The sequence below is a fragment of the Convolutriloba macropyga genome, chromosome 6 (genome assembly GCF_964194025.1).
Source record: "Convolutriloba macropyga chromosome 6, txConMacr16.3, whole genome shotgun sequence".
In the NCBI taxonomy this organism is placed as follows: domain Eukaryota; kingdom Metazoa; phylum Xenacoelomorpha; order Acoela; family Convolutidae; genus Convolutriloba; species Convolutriloba macropyga.
The window spans coordinates 28,041,109-28,058,963 of NC_134473.1; the positions used below are offsets into that span (position 1 = coordinate 28,041,109).

At 35.9% G+C, this 17,855-nt stretch overlaps 1 protein-coding gene and 1 non-coding gene across 2 annotated transcripts in view; one reads left to right on the forward strand and one right to left on the reverse strand.

Annotated features, from left to right (window-relative positions):
- The window catches only part of LOC142341277 (cytoplasmic dynein 2 heavy chain 1-like), a 154,918-nt gene that overhangs the window by 26,033 nt on the left and 111,030 nt on the right, over positions 1–17,855 (forward strand). The window contains exons 10-12 of the mRNA XM_075392195.1: positions 12,851–13,000; positions 13,976–15,980; positions 16,433–16,592. Coding sequence (XP_075248310.1) covers positions 12,851–13,000; positions 13,976–15,980; positions 16,433–16,592 — 2,315 coding nt within the window. The remainder of the gene's footprint in view (positions 1–12,850; positions 13,001–13,975; positions 15,981–16,432; positions 16,593–17,855) is intronic.
- Trnal-uag (transfer RNA leucine (anticodon UAG)) lies at positions 12,727–12,808 on the reverse strand. Its single transcript has one exon. It is a non-coding gene; the product is annotated as a tRNA-Leu (tRNA).

The window sequence follows — 17,855 nt, forward strand, 5'->3', positions numbered from 1 at the left end:
GCAGTTGATAGAATAAAAACGTGTATTTGAGCTGCTTTTTGCCACTATCAAGATGCTTGAAATTTCTACTGGTTTAGATAAATTTACTGCCTTCATTGAAGTTTTGCCATCAAAAAGAGTTGGTTGGGTGAATAAGTCAATTTAGAAAGCAATGGTAAAACATGATAAATATTTTTAAATGTATGCTTGGAAAATCCGACAGCGAAGAATCTTCGGAAATTCTCGAGTTCAAGTAAAACAGTAAAATATTTAATCCGACAGTCTAAAAAGCGTTTTTACGTTTCCAAAGTCACGGAAACCAAATTGTTCAAAAACCTTCTTCCAAGCGTTTACTGAATTTCGTCCAAGCAAAAGGTTTCTTTTCTACGCATAAACGTGACAACTTTCCAGCATTTTTTCATAAATGTGGCCAAAAATTGAAAATAATTTTTATGGAGTTTCAACAACAGTTCCTTTTTCTTGAATCCAACATCTCTCTGAGAAATTGAACAAATAGTGCAAAATTGTAAAATTAAAAAACCTATGGGTCATGTCGGCATGAGTATTCATGTATTGAAATTGTCTTCTACGTTGATTTGACAACCACTATCTGGGAATTTTAATTGTTGCATTGAGCAAGAAAAATTTCCGGGTATATTGAAATCAGAAAAATCATAGATAGTAAAAAAATATATGGACGTGCGTGCTTTATTGACCTTAGGAAGGCATTTGAGGCAGTGGATCATGGTATTTTTATCTACACTTTATAATTAACTACACAACAACTACTAATTAACTCATCTATTTAACAGATCCGTAACAGTATCTTGAAGTAGAAAGTGATTGCTTGAAAAAAAATTTGTGTTACATGTTGTACTCCAGAGATTGGTACCAGGACCTCTTTTGCTCTTGTTTCATGTAAATGATCTCGGAAATTGTTCTATTCATTGATGACACAACTGTCTACCCTGAAAGTTATGATGCACAGTAGCAGTTGAACGCTGACCTAAATGCGCTCTCGGTATGGCTTGATTCAAACCATCCAACACCTAGCAGCTCTAAAAGCGTTTACTCCTGCTCTTGGCCTCAGCAAAACTATAGAAGTTCATAAGTACTTTGGCGTCCACATAGACTTAAAACTAAAGTTTATTTTCCATATCAGCAAGGCTGCAAGAGAATTGAATCATTTTTTTGGTGTGTTTAAAGCACGAGATTTTTTCCCCGGCAACCAAATGAAAAGCTTGTAATATGCTTATGTGCAGTCAGTAGTAACATACGGAATCTTAATCTATGGTAATACATCGGAATCCATTTGACAGTAATAAGGACCCAAAAGGATAATCATGGCAATTTGTTTAAAACTTCCATACGAATCAGTGTTGAGATATAAATAACCGAATTATTCAAGGAAGTTTTCAATCAACTGGGAAGAGTGTCCCCGGGGAAACTTTTGGATGTATCCAAACTTACATCTAGATGTGCCACTTAAGATCATCTCTAAGAGGCCTTTGCTGACAAAATCACGTCAATCAAGAGCAGGAGATTTTTCCTTAAATCTCCGAATGAAAATAGCCTACAACTTATTAAAAGCAAACAAGTTGATACCGGAAAAGCTAAAAGGATTTCAGGTGACATTTTTCTCACTTTGTTTTTTTTTGTAATTCCTTTCATAGCAATTCAAATGAAGCAATAGATAATTTTTAAGACAGCAATTGGATATGCAGTGGTTTCTTTGGTATTCGATGCTCGTTCTGTGCATCGGTTTTTTGGCCGAACTTTGCGCACTTTCCCCATTAAACTTTTTCTGTTAGGTGAACATTTTGTTTGCTGATGCATATCTCAAACCTCTAACTGTTAATTTAAAATTTAAAGCTTTTTGACCAAACCAGCGTTTCATGTAGAAATTTTTTACACAGCATTGCTCAAGAATGATAAAAATGTTGACTTATTATTTTAACCAATTTAATTCTTTAATACTGTGCAGACATATCTGCTTTCAATCCCATGTAACTAAATTGTGAGATCTGTTGAATTCCAATGTGTAACACTTGGAAACAAAATTGTAGCGATGGAAACTTAAGCAGGGAGAAGTCTTTGAAAATGGAATTTTTGAATGGATTTTTTTTTATTTTTTTATTTTTAAAAACCCATTGCTTTATTTCTTGTCGGTTTTAGAATTTGAATCAGATGAAGTTCTCACACTATTTTTAACTGCTCTCAAACGAAGTTAGTAGCAATTATATTAGTCCAGTCGGTCTTTTTTATGTGATTTTTCTCTTGACCGATTTGTCGTCTGACCCATTTGACTTTTTGTCCTCAAAAACAGGATAAACAGGTGGCGCCCAGCGAGTGTTAAATCCTCTTAGAGCCTTTCAGCTTTGTTTTAACTCAAACTGTTTTGTGGACTTATACTTATGTTTTGAAGGGCGGTTCTTGGAGATTGAAGACCCCCCCCCCCCCCCCCCCACTTGACCCCCGCACTATTGCCCCCACCCCCCCCCCCCACTGTTGCCACCCAACCCACTGTTGCCCCTTCATCAGTTCCTGGTCATCAGCACCCCCCCCCCACTGCGCTCACTTTCGCCCCTTCAATTAAGCTAGCCTCACTAAACCCTGCTGAGCTACTGACGAACAACCGCTCTCTGAAAACACGCAAATTTATACTAATTTTCACAACTTTTTTCAATTTTTTCTAAAATATTTGTCATTTTTGAGTTTTGTCAGCCCTAGGTGTCAAGGAACCTCCTCTAGGGCTTGACAATAGGATACTGCGCAGTTTCTAGTGGTGATGGAATGGTTTCAAGATTTTAACATCACGAATTTTAGCATTTTTTGACAAAGTGTGTAATTTTTTTTGCAATTTTTTGACATTTGTTATCATTATTCAGGTGTTTTTAGCCTCAGGGGTCAGGAAACCTCCGTTCGGTTTTGATAATAAAATACTCAAAAAAATTTTTTTTGTCTGCCATGGATTTGTTTTCAACTTTTTCATATCACAAATTTTAGCAGTTTTTTTAAATAAAAACTACTGCAGCTGCAAACTTTTAATTAACTAAAACAAACTTTTAATTAACTACTGCATAGTTGTTAGATGTAATGTAAGGTTTTTCATGATTTTAATGTCACGAATTTACAAAATTTTTAAAAAAAACGTTTGCAATTATTTCAAAGTTTTTGAACCTTTTTGAATGTTTTTGATTTTCTCTGACACCAGTGGCCAAGGGACCTCCTCCAAGATCTGATAATAAGCTGCTGCATAGTTTGTAGAGTTAGTGGAATAGTTATCAATATTTTTATGATTCCAGTCTCAGTAAAGTTTTTTAAAAATTTAAATTTTTCAAATTTTCCGAAAATTATTGTCATGCTACAAATTTATGGGTCTTTAAGAGCCAGTGAAACTATTTAAGGTTTGCAATAGGGATGCTGGATAGTCTTTTTAGAAATTGAATTGATTTTGAAGATACTAATATCGTGAATTTTAGCAAGATTTTGTTAAAATTTGCAATTAAATTCAAAGCTTTTCAAAGCTCTTGAATGTTTTGTCCTTTTCTGAGTTTAACGATCATTACTGGCCAACGAAACTTTTTTATGTGTTGCAGATTGGTTACTTGACATATTTCCAGATACGAAAATTATTTTTGAACATTTTCAGTGCAAAATCTGGAAGCTTTTTCCAATTATTTTAATATTTTGCAAATTTTTAAAATATCAATTTTTTATTTAATTTATTTACTAACAAGGCTAGAAAACTGAAAGTGGCCGAGTCGAATCAAGCTAAAGCACTATTGCCCTTGATCCCCGCACTATTGCCCCCACCCCCCCCCCCCCCACTGTTGCCACCCAACCCACTGTTGCCCCTTCATCAGTTCCCGGTCATCAGCACCCCCCCCCCCCCACTGCGCTCACTTTCGCCCCTTCAATTAAGCTAGCCTCACTAAACCCTGCTGAGCTACTGACGAACAACCGCTCTCTGAAAACACGCAAATTTATACTAATTTTCACAACTTTTTTCAATTTTTTCTAAAATATTTGTCATTTTTGAGTTTTGTCAGCCCTAGGTGTCGAGGAACCTCCTCTAGGGCTTGACGATAGGATACTGCGCAGTTTCTAGTGGTGATGGAATGGTTTCAAGATTTTAACATCACGAATTTTAGCATTTTTTGACAATGTGTGTAATTTTTTTGCAATTTTTTGACATTTGTTATCATTATTCAGGTGTTTTCAGCCTCAGGGGTCAGGAAACCTCCGTTCGGTTTTGATAATAAAATACTCAAAAAAATTTGTCTGCCATGGATTTGTTTTCAACTTTTTCATATCACAAATTTTAGCAGTTTTTTTAAATAAAAACTACTGCAGCTGCAAACTTTTAATTAACTAAAACAAACTTTTAATTAACTACTGCATAGTTGTTAGATGTAATGTAAGGTTTTTCATGATTTTAATGTCACGAATTTACAAAATTTTTAAAAAAACGTTTGCAATTATTTCAAAGTTTTTGAACCTTTTTTTAATGTTTTTGATTTTCTCTGACACCAGTGGCCAAGGGACCTCCTCCAAGATCTGATAATAAGCTGCTGCATAGTTTGTAGAGTTAGTGGAATAGTTATCAATATTTTTATGATTCCAGTCTTAGTAAAGTTTTTTAAAAATTTAAATTTTTCAAATTTTCCGAAAATTATTGTCATGCTACAAATTTATGGGTCTTTAAGAGCCAGTGAAACTATTTAAGGTTTGCAATAGGGATGCTGGATAGTATTTTTAGAAATTGAATTGATTTTGAAGATATTAATATCGTGAATTTTAGCAAGATTTTGTTAAAATTTGCAATTAAATTCAAAGCTTTTCAAAGCTTTTTAATGTTTTTGTCCTTTTCTGAGTTTAACGATCATTACAGGCCAACGAAACTTTTTTATGTCTTGCAGATTGGTTACTTGACATAACTCCAGATACGAAAATTATTTTTGAACATTTTCAGTGCAAAATCTGGAAGCTTTTTTCAATTATTTTAATATTTTGCAAATTTTTAAAATATCAATTTTTTATTTAATTTATTTACTAACAAGGCTAGAAAACTGAAAGTGGCCGAGTCGAATCAAGCTAAAGCTAGCCTCACTAAACTGTGGCTAGCTACTGACAACGCCAACTGTTTGTTTGTTGTCTGAGAGCAATTCTACCGACGTTAGTTGGTTATGTTCAAAATTATTGGGTGCATTAATATTTTGTTAAAATTTGCAATTGTTTTCAAAGTTTTCGAATATTTTTGTCCTTTTGTGAGTTTAGCGATCCTTACTGGCCAACGAAACTTTTTAAGTCTTGCCGATGGGTAACCTGACAGTACTCTAGAGAGGAATATGGTCTCTAGAGACAAAAAAGTGACAATAAAGTCTTTTTCACTGCCAATTCCGGAAACTTTTGCATCTTCAGTTTTTTATTTGATTTCATTACTAAAGAGGCCAAAAACCTAAAAGTAAAATCCATCATGGGAAATATTACTACCTTTCTCTCTCTCTCTCTGTCGGTTGTAGTTTCTTTCCTTCTCCTTGTCGTTCGCTTTTTATCTCTCTCACACTCTATCTCTCTCTCTCTCTCTCTCTCTCTCTCTAACTCTTTGTTGATGTTGCACTTCAGCTGCTCTTATGTGGCGTGATGTCATCCATTATCCTTATTAACGCTAATTTATAGTAGAAATGTTTTTTAATAAATGACTTAACTAGCACTGTTTAGGAAATCATGGTTAATTGCTCTCAAACGCTGTTCGAAACAAATATATTAATCCTGTTTTCCATTTTTATGCAATTTTTCGCTTGACCGATTTTTTGTTTGACTCCCTTTACTTTTTAATCCTCAGAAACGGGATAGAGAGTTTGCACCCACTGGTTATTAAGCTCTCTTAGAGCTTTTCAGCTCACTAGTCTCCAAGTACGTGATTCGCAGAAACGCTTTTCGAGACTTACAGTTATGGTGTGAAGGGCGGTTCTTAGAAATTGATCCCACATACCCACCCACCTCCCCCACATCAGTTCCCCCAATCCACTGCCGCACCTCTCCCCGCTGCCGTGCACCCCTGCTGCGCTCACCCTATGCCCCTTCAATTGAGCTGTAGCTAGCCTCACTAAACCTTGGCTAGGTACTGACGAAAGAGCAATTCGCCCGACCTTGGTCTGTTAAGTTTTCTTTCTTGTTTTGTTCTCAGCTTTTATCAGACCACCTTACATTTTGTTTAAGAAGATTAAGTATGTCATTAAGAATGTTTTTCCAAACTTCTTTGATTTTTAAGCAAAAAATTTTCTTGGGAGACAATCGCAAAGTCCTCGGAAACTTTTTAATTTTCATTTAAAAAAATTAAGGCGATGAATAAGAACATTGGGATGCTTTTGCATTTGGAAATTTTTATAGCACCTTTATAGCAGTCTTATAGCCCCTACTGTAAAAACTAGAATTAGAAATGTACGTAAATAGCCCAGAGTTGTTTTTTTTTAATATTTTTATACATTTGAAAAGTCCATTTTCCGTCTTTAAGTTCACGGTATTTTTGAGGACAAAAGGGCAACACTTTTTCTTGCTGCTTATTGGGACAATAAGTGTCGTATAATTGCAGTAGTCTGCGCAATGCACATTGAAAGCGTTTAAATGCCGATGAGGAAACTTTTTGTGCTGTGCAATATTTGTTTTTTTTTTCAAAAAAATATTGGAAAAGAGGAAAGAAAGGAAATGAGGCCACACATAATACTAATTTCCACATAAAGTCGTGACTTTGGCACCCAAAAATTAAAAAAAACTATCTGATTTACTTTCTTTACAATTCCAAAATTTTCTTTTTTTTTTCAATTCTTGATCTCTAAAGTAGACTTGTATCAATTGCATATCTATCCGGATAATCGCATAGAATTTTTTGTTAGAAAAACAGTTGGACAAATAGTTTGAACAATTTCCATAAAAAGCAGTCCTGGCAAGAGTTTAACTTTGTTTATAGCAACTCCTCCCTGAAAGAGAGAAAGGACTATTCAAAATTAATATCTTATCCAAACTGTTTTCAACGTTTCTTTGGAAGTGCTACGAGGAGATTTTTAAAAATGGAACGATGTCAAGAAATAACCCAAATGCGAACATCAAAACTACCGCAATTTTTAGAGAAAGCGACATAAAATATGCTGCAACAAACAACTAACAAAAAACTGAAATAACCGAAATATTCAGCATGAAGCAGACCACAAAAGTAAAATATAAGCATCGAAAATTTCATTTTTATTGTCATGCACATCTTTTAATCGCAGTTCCATAATTCTCATAATCTTATAGCTTTAGGACTCATTGATTTCAATTTGCGTTATTTAGTAATGGTAAATTTGTACTGAAATAATGAAAATTTTCACTCTACAATTTATATGTAAAGTAGACAATCCAAAATTGGAGGCGGAAATATCATCGGATAGCTTCGTACACTTTGAGAACAAGGTGACAAAAAATATAGCGCATCAATATTCTGAATGAAAACCAAGCATGTAAATGTTAAGCTACCTGAATTACAAACTGCAAATTCAAATTTTTAAATAAAAATAGGAATTCGCATTTTAAAACATAACCTTTACCTGCTTGGTTTTCACTCAGAATAATGATGCTCTGTTTCACATTATTCTGAAATTTTAAAATGCTATCCGATGATATTTCTTCCTAGAATTGTGGATCCTCTTCGTTAGATATACATTGTGCATTGAACTTTTTTAATTAATTCAGTAAAAAATAACCCTTACAAAATAGCGCCGGTTGAAATCAATCAGTCACTAAACTTCAAGATTATAAAAATTATGGAACTGCAATTAATTGGTTTGCATAACAGTAAAGATGAAATTTTCGGTGTTTGTCTTGTCTTTTTTGTGGTCTGCTTCATGCGGAATATTTCTTCGGTAATTTCAGTTTTTTGTCATTTGTTTGTTGCAGTATATTTTGTGGCGCTCTCTCTAAAATTTGTTGTAGTTTTCGATGTTCAAATTTGAGATGATTTTGAGATCGTTCCATTTTTTCCTCGTAGCACTTCCAAACGAACGTTGAAAAGGGTTTGGATCAGATATTAATTTTGAATACTCCTTCTCTTCCTGGGAGGAGCGGTTATAAACAAAGTTAAAACCTTGCCAGTACTCTTTTTTTGGACATTGTTCAAACTATTTGACCAACTGTTTTTGAAACAAAAAACTCTGTGATTAACCAGACAGATATGCAATTGGTACAAATCTACATTAGAGATCAAAAATTTTGAAGTAGAGTTGTGTTTTTTAATTGAATTTTGTTGCTCTGCAGTCCACCGAAAACCGTTCAGTTTTTTCTTTGATTTAATGCTGAGTTAGTATTCTGTAGACTGCTGTTCGTATAGTGTACCGTTTTGTGCTGAATTCAAATTTGTTAAACTTTTTTGTCAAGTTTTAACGTACCTAATTTTCAAATTGTGCTCTAATCTTAAGGTTTTGGTTTAAATAAAATCAGTTTTGTAGCATATCTCAATATTTAATTTTTATTTCTACATTTAGTAAGTTTCTATTGTTACCCTTTTCAACGTTGCCAAAGTTGTTTTAGGACATACTAATTCTTCTGGTTAATAGAAAAAAACCATGTTAACAATTTTTTCAATGATTAATTAAAACTGTGACTTTATAACTGCAATCCCGAGTTGAAATTTCATTGATTTGATTTCAGGACTATAAATTATTTCATACTGTCCATACTTGAATTCTTTGTATGATCCTAGTATGCAACCACAGAAATCATATATGATCCTTGTACTGTTACCAAGAATGGTACATTTTTTCGTTTTACCTTTTCAATTTTATCGATAAGATATCACTTATGGGATTCCCGGCATCACTTTTTGATCCTCCGCAAAACCCTGAAACACAAAACCTAGTGCAATTTAAAAATGGTTACTAACGGAAAGAATACGTCTGTTTTGTTGCATCTAACTTTAAATTTTGTTGCATCTAACTTTTAAATTTGTTTGCATCTAACTTTTAAGTTTGTTTGCATCTAAATTTTAAATCTTGTAAAATCAAACCTATAGAACCCAAAGTTTTTGTTTTCCGCCAAATAATCAAATTATCCAAATAAAGTGGAGTGCACATCTATTATTTGTAAGTCGCACTTGAGCGCAATGGTTAACAGCGCTCCTATCTTCACATGATTTAACTATCCTTAAACATGCAGCCTACTCCACCATGCTTAAGCTCCCGCTCTGCACATGTTTTTGTGCTCATTAAGAATGCAGCTTAACAAAAACAAGCGAGACAAAAAGCCAATGACCAAAAATTTGCGTATGTAGTCAAATGAATAAACAAAAGCAACAGGCGTCGGTAGCGCCAGGGGTGAGACCTACGAATGTAAAGCAATGGGCATGGTTTCAAGCGCGGATAGGGGCGGAAATGGATGCTTGGTGTACTGGGGTAGAAATTTGTGATTTGGTTATCTTTGTTTCTCATGTTCTTCGTCTCTTTCCTTTAATCGTCTTCTATATCTTCCTTTCGTTCTTTATTCACTCATTCGTTATGCCATTCATTCTTTCCCCTTCATCTGTCTAACTATCTATCTATCTATCTATCTATCTATCTATCTATATATATATCTATCTATCTATCTACCTATCTATCTATCTATCTATCTATCTATCTATCTATCTATCTATCTATCTATCTATCTATCTATCTATCTATCTATCTATCTATCTATCTATCTATCTATCTATCTATCTATCTATCTATCTATCTATCTATCTATCTATCTATCTATCTATCTATCTATCTATCTATCTATCTATCTATCTATCTATCTATCTATCTATCTATCTATCTATCTATCTATCTCTCTATCTATCTATCTATCTATCTATCTATCTATCTATCTATCTATCTATCTATCTATCTATTATTTTAAATGTAAATCGCACTTGAGCGCAATGGTTAACAGCCCTCCTATCTTCACATGCTTTAACTATCCTTAAAAATGCAACCCATTCCACCATGCTTAAGCTCCCGATCTGCACATGTTTTTGTGCTCTTTAAGGATGCAGTTCAAAAAAAACAAGCGAGACAAAAAGCCAATGACCAAAAATTTTCATATGTAGTCAGTTGAATAGGCAGAAGCAACATGCGTTGGTAGCGCCAGGGTTTAGACATATGAATGTGAAGCGATGGGCATGGTTTCAAGCCCGGCTGGGGCGGCAATGGATGCTTAGTGTACTGGGGTAAAAATTTGGAGTTTGGATATTTTCTGTTCTTCATTTCTTTCCTTTTAATCGTTTTCTATATCTTCGTTTCGTTCGTTATTCACTCATTCATTCTCTCCCGTTCATCTATCTATCTGTTGTTTTAATTGTAAGTCGCACTTGGGCGCAATGGTTAGCAGCCTTCCTATCTTCACATGATTTAATGATCCTTAAACATGCAGCCTACTCCACCATGCTTAAGTTCCCATTCTGGACATGTTTTTGTGCTCATTAAGAATGCAGCGTAACAAAAACAAGCGAGACAAAAAGCCATTGACGAAAAATTTGCGTATGTAGTCAAATGAATAGACAAAAGCAACAGGTGTCGTTAGCGCAAGGGATTAGACCTATGACTCTGAAGCGATGGGCATGGGTTCATGCCCGAGTATGGGCGGAATTGGATGCTCAGTGTACTGGGGAAAAATTTGGTATTTGGATGAGTTTTTTTCTTATGTTCTTCATCTTTCTTTTAATCGTTTTCTGTATCTTCCTTTCGTTCACTCATTCGTTCTGCATTTCATTCTTTCCCATCCATCTATCTATCTATCTCTCTATCTATCTATCGATCTATCTATCTATTTATCTATCTATCTATCTATCTATCTATCTATCTATCTATCTATCTATCTATCTATCTATCTATCTATCTATCTATCTATCTATCTATCTATCTATCTATCTACCTATCTATCTATCTATCTATCTATCTATATATCTATCTATCTATCTATCTATCTATCTATCTATCTATTATTTGAAAATTAAGTCGCACTTGAGCGCAATGTTTAAGAGCGCTCCTATCTTCACATGCTTTAACTATTTTAAACATTCAGCCTACTCCGCCATGCTTAAGCTCCCGATCTGCACATATTTTTGTATTCATTAAGAATGCAGCTTTACAAAAACAAGGGAGACAAAAATGCTAATGACCAAACATTTGCGTATGTAATCAATTCAATAGACAAAAGCAACAAACGTAGTTAGCGCAAGGGAATACACCTATGGCTGTGAAACGAGGGGCATGTGTTCAAGCCCGAGCAGAGGCGGAAAACGATGCATGATGTACTGGCGTATGAAAAATTGGGGTTAGGTTTTCTTTTTCATTTCATTTCTTTTTTTATTTTCTTCTTCCTCCGGTTCTTTTTTCATTCCCTCATCTTTTTGTATTTCATTCTCTCCCTCTCACCTATCTATCTTTTGTTTGGAACAAAAGTTGCACTTGAGCGCAATAATTAACAGCTACATCACCATGCTTATGCTCCTGATCTGGGCTCGTGATCATGTTTCTGTGCTCATTAGGATTGCAGCTTAGGAAAATCCAGCGAGACAAAAATAGCCAATGACCAGACAATTGCGTATCTAATTAGTTCAATTGACAAAATCAACAGGCGTCGGCAGCGCAGGGGAATAAATCTATGACTGTGAAGCGAGGGGCATGAGTTCAAGCCCGATTACGAGCTGAAAAGCATACACTTGGGAAAAAAATGGTATTTGGTTGTCTTTTTCTTCCGTAGTTCACTTCTTTCCTTTTATTCGTTCTTTTTACCTTTTTTCCTGTCTTTTTTCCTTCATTCGTTCTGCATTTGAAAGTTCAATAGGCGGAAGCAATCGGCATACTTAGCGTAGAGGATGACTGTTAAGACTCATGACTGTTAAGCGACAGGGGTTCGAATTCAATTAAAACCGGAAAAAAATTGCATAATTTCCGTGACCTCAATTTTGAGAAGCTGATTTTTTTCTTTTGCTCCTTTTATTTCGTTTCTTTTCGTTTTTTCTTTTCTTTCAGAACAATCTTTCTCCTATTTCATATTTTGGCTCATAATCTGCTCATGTTTTGCGCTCGTTAAGCTTGCCAAAGCAGGCGACACATTAAAGCCATTGACAAGAATTTAGCTGATTCAGAAATAGGAATAGACAATAGATAATAAACGCGCTTTGCGACCATGTATAAGCTCGTCTTTTTCTTGTGATGTTTTCTTTCGATGTGTTTTTCTTGTGATGTGTTTGCGGGCCTGCTAGTACGATTTTAAATTCAAATGTCCTCTGATTTCATTATATCGGAATGGTTGTTATCAGTCAGTGTTTTATGTATCATATATGAACATGTATGGATTTCCAAGAATTTGTGATTTCTATCGAAAACAAAAATTATACAATTTTTCGGCTTTCAAATTTTTTGTCTTACTTCTGTATTTCCTAGAAATCATATCTGATCATTGTAAGACTACTAAAAAGTTATTCAAATTATATATGACCTAGTATGATTACTAAGAATCATATATGACCTATTATCAAATTCAAATCATATTTGACCTTTTATGAAGTCAAAGAAAGCTGTATGATCGGTGGCCCGGGATTGAATGTTTTGTAACTGACAGTATCCATCTTGTTTCCAATACGACAATATCCATTTTGTTGTTTCCAATAGGAGAATATCCATTCAGTCGTTTCCAATACTTTATTTTTATTTCTTATTGTGTTGTCATTATAGTACAAAAATTTGACAAGGGTGGGATTCGAACCCACGCATCCGAAGATACTAGGGCCTAAACCTAGCGCCTTAGACCACTCGGCCACCTTGCCTTGGTTGTTAAATTCGCTCCTGAGTCGAGTTTTGTGTTTCAGCTGCAGCCAGTGTTTGTGAAGATAGTTGAGAAGAACAGACTGCTGAGGATGACTCAGGGTCAGGGAGTGGATGAGGTGAACAGCCTGCATGCTAGATGGGACAAGTTCGAGATCATGATGGAGAGCTTCCACATGATGATTGCAGACCAGGTCAGTATTCATCAAACTAATACACATGTTAATTGGGAACTGTTCCTTAGCTCCCGCTCCCCTACCCTGCCCTTGGGGAAACAGGACTATACCTATAATTGACATTTACAGAGCAAAAATTTTACGCGAATTATCGTGTATTTTCACGTGAGAATTTCGTGTGGTTTTTGGGCGAAAAATTGTATTTTATTCACAAAAAATGGGGTTTTTTCACACGATTTTTCGTGTGAATCACGCGATAAACCATGAGATTAAGACCGAGAGAATCGTGTAAAAATACACGATTTATCATGTAACGGGGCAATTTCTCGTGTGTCACTTTTTACCGAAAAATCGTGTGACGATACACGATTTTTTGTGTGATTCACACGAGAAATATTTAGCGTGTAGATAATCGATATAGCAGGTTCTACCTCGTAAGCTTCCACCCTATTTTCAGCCCAAAAGCATGTATTATTATGTTTGCCTTTGCCTATGAAATAAAAAAAATGTCCAGGTCAACTTGAGGTGTAAATCTATAACATTTTTCGCAATCCGTTTGACCATTACAGGCCATACTTCAGGAGCAGCATCTTTCCAACGCTCAAGTTTAGCATTCATCTTTATTTTCATTGCTACTTAGCCTCTAAAGCAGAAGTAGATACTCAATTTTTGTCTTATTGAACAGCCTAAACCCAATTTTTTTTACAAAAATGCTTTATATGAGCACGTACATCAATAAAGTGATTGCTACTAAAAAAGAAAGAAAGAATTTATTTATCAGAATCTCAGTAAATACGTAAAATTAACACAGCACAAGTTAATGAGACTCGGAAAGGATAGGTAACAGGATCATTCGATCCGCCTTGTCCTACCCGTGGCTATTCACGAAATATTAAAAAAATCGATTTTTTTCAAGTGGCTCTGCATTGTTGGCGATTTTAACGCTATTTCTTCTTGCTTCAAAACTATCGATCATTTTGAATTAAATTTCAGGTCGAGAAACTGAAGGAAAACACCGAGAAAGTGATTGTAGACTTCCGTCAAGACATTGAAAAGTTCCGCTCTCGGTGGACTCAATTCCGCCCATCAGAGGACACGTTGGAATCGGGTGACTCAAACAGCCTCAAAGCTGCTCTAAAATCTGTCCAAGAGAAACAGCTCGAGTTTGACGAATTGCTTCAAAACCGAGACAAGCTTGTTGAACAATGCCAACAATTTGGGATAACGATACCCGACTTCCCAGAACTTGACCAACTGCGAGACGAAATTGACGAGTATCAGAAGAACTGGTCGCTCTTTGGAACTTTCTTGGAAGGCTTGGAAAAAATGACCAGCGAGGACTGGATTTCATTCCGTGTTAAAACTAATTCTTTCCAGGACTATGTTAAAAATTGGAAGGACCGACTGAATCCAAGTACTTTGGCTGGTGAAGGCTATGATCCGAGAAGCGTTCTTGTCGTGAAACTAAACAACGACATCGCGAAATACATCGTGACAGCTGGTCTTTTGAAATACCTTAAAGGGGATTCATTTTCGCCAGACCACTGGCTTGACTTATATCGCCTTCTAGGTATTTCACACAGCATTGCTCTGGAAAAGCTCACACTCGGTGACATTTTGGGAGCTTCTGAAACTATAAACTGCAACGTCGAAACGCTGAAGGAATTGAACCTGCGCGCCCAAGGAGAAGTTTCCATTCGGGACGCATTGAGAGAACTGGATCTTTGGGGCGGTGGTACGAGTTTCAACTTGCTGGAGCATAATGACACTAACCGTAACAGGTTAATGCTTATCAAGGATTACAAAGATCTGGTCAACCAAGTTGGCGACAACCAGTGTTTGCTTCAGTCACTTAAAGATTCACCTTACTACGCCGCGTTCGAGGATAAAGCCAAAGTTTGGGAAACTCGTCTGGCTGATATTGATGAGTACGTTTTGAACTTGAACCAAATTCAACGCAAGTGGCTTTACCTTGAACCAATATTTGCTCGGGGTGCTTTGCCTAAAGAACAAGCAAGATTCCGAAAAGTTAACGAGGAGTTCCGGGGAATCATGAGCGACATTGAACGTGATTCCAGAGTCATTTCTCTATGCAACCGTACTGGACTGAGAGGTGTGCTGAACAACCTCCTGGATCAACTGCAACGTTGTCAAAAATCCTTGGCTCAGTTCCTGGAAGAAAAGCGAGCTGCGTTTCCGCGATTCTACTTCATTGGCGATGACGATCTTCTTGAAATCTTGGGACAAGCTACAAATCCAGAAGTTATACAGAGCCATTTGAAAAAGTTGTTTCAAGGCATCAATTCCGTCAAATTTGATGATTCCAAGAAGTCAATTCTTGCAATGTGTTCCCTCGTAGGAGAAACAGTTACGCTTAGTGAACCTGTAAAAATTAGCAATGACGTCGAGAAATGGTTGTCCGATCTTGCTCGGGAGATGAAGCGAACTCTGGCTTTGCTTCTCGGAAAATGCATTAGCGACTTCGAGGCCGAACCGAGCAGATCCGTGTATAAATACCCTTCGCAAATTTTATGCCTAGCCGAGCAAATTTCGTTCACTGACAAAAGCGAAAGGGCTTTGAAACGGAACGGACTTGATGCTTTGATGCGAATGATGAACGATAAATTGGGAAGCTTTACAAATGTCGATGTTTCGAACGCCTCATCCAGCCAAGACGCACAAGTTCTGGAATCAAAACTGAAGGCGTTGATTTTAGATTGTGTTCATGAAATTGACGTCATAAAACAATTGATTCAGTCGCGAAGCGGTGACGTAATAGTCTGGGATTGGCAGAAGCAGCTGAGATTTTATTGCAAGAGCTCGAGTCAAAGTGAGGTTGAAGCTTATATGAAAATGGTGGAAGCTCAGTTTGATTACACTTACGAGTACCAAGGAAACGCACCGAAGCTGGTCCATTCGCCATTGACTGATAAATGCTATTTGACATTGACACAAGCTATGCATTTAGGATTGGGCGGAAATCCTTACGGCCCCGCTGGTTAGTTCCAGAATGAAAATGATCAATCTTTTCCTTGGTATAGAATGCAGATAGTATGTTTGTTTGCTTCGTAATGCTGGTTCTGAATTGTAGTTTTGTTTGATTGCAAGCTTCTATAAGTGCAAGCAATCAAAAGTTTTGATTCCACGTATCATCAACCGTTCATGTCATCAACGCATCAATGTGATGTTTTAGCGAAACTGTGATGTGATAGCGAAATAAAAACAGAAGCATAAAACTTTAGTTCATCAATTTTTTTGAAGACTTTTGAATACTTTTCAGTTTCTATGAGAATAATGTGATCTATTCGAAAGTTGCCATCTTTAGTTAGTAATCATGGCTTGCTATAATCTTTTTAAGTACACTCAGATTTTGTATTGACAAGAATACTGATAATACGGTTTGAAAAAGCAATTGTCATTTGATTTCGTGAGTAATCCAAATCATTGCAGGTACCGGTAAGACAGAGTCAGTGAAAGCGCTGGGAGGTCTGTTTGGGCGGCAAGTGCTGGTGTTTAATTGTGACGAGGGCATAGACTTACAATCTATGGGCAGAATATTCATTGGCATCATCAAGTGCGGGGCATGGGGATGCTTCGACGAATTCAATAGGTTCGTACGTCCAGAGACCCGACAGTTGCAAGACGATAGAATGTAGTTTTATTGTTTTTACGGCTCTAAAGAACTGAAAACTTGTAAGCAAGTTGTGTTGTTTTTACTCTTGCACTGTCTAATTTTTGACCCCTTTTTAACAATGTCATGTGTTAATTGCATTTTAATTTTGCAACAAATCTAAAAGTTATTCTTATATAGGTTTACTGCTAACAGGTTTAAGTTATTCAGCAAAATTTTGGTTTTAATTTTGAAAAACGAGTCGAAAGAGTTTATTAAATGCTGTCAAACAGTAGCAATTAATTTACTCTCGTCGGTATTTTTATGTAATTTTTCGCATGGCCAATTTTAGAATTTGATTTTCTACAGCCCGAGAGCCTTAAGTTACTGTCCAGTTTGCTTAGACTCTTACATAGAAAGTAAGTTTCTAAGTAAAGGATTCAATTGCTGAGGATACATTTTTTCTTGAGTACCTCCGACTTACTCAATCCCACTAAATACCCTCGCCCACTCAAGCTGCGGAGGGAGCAGAACGTGCGCAATTCTGAATTTTGGTAGCTTTCTGCCCCCTCCCCTCATACCCAGTGTGGCTGGCCTCTCTAAGCTTCTGCAAAGCCAACCCTTTACCAGCCGTTTGACAGCGATCCATCCAATGTTATTTGCTGATGCTATTGGTTTGATTTCTTTAATTAATAGCTTTGGGAAGGTTTTTGTTCAGCATTTTTGAACGCTGATGTCAACTTCATGTGAAAACTCAAAATATCAATATTAAGCAAGTTTAAAGGTAATTAACTCTCTTATTTGTATGAGTTGCGAAATGAAGTTGAGCAAAAGCCATTATTGTTGATATGATGTAGTTTTGCCATCTCCATTTTTATTTTTGATTTGGCTCATTTCTCAAACTTAGATTATCATTTTTTGGCTCAGCTACGGAAATTGGCTTCGAAATAAAATGGCTCTTATTTTTTCCGAGTATAGCTAGTGATAAAAATTGCTAAACAGTTTTATTGTAATTTTCCCCCAAAAGTTCGACATTCCAAAGGTTTTTTAAAACGTCATAATTTTATGATTTTATTAACGCAATTCTGTACTTTTATATGTGGTGCAATGATTTATAGTTATGCCTAGGAATCCTGATTTTCTTACTAAATCATTCTTGTTCTAAAGTAAGTTTACTTAGAAACTTACTTAGCAAGTAAGTTTCTAAGTAAACGATTCAATTGCTGAGGATACATTTTTTCTTGAGTACCTCCGACTTACTCA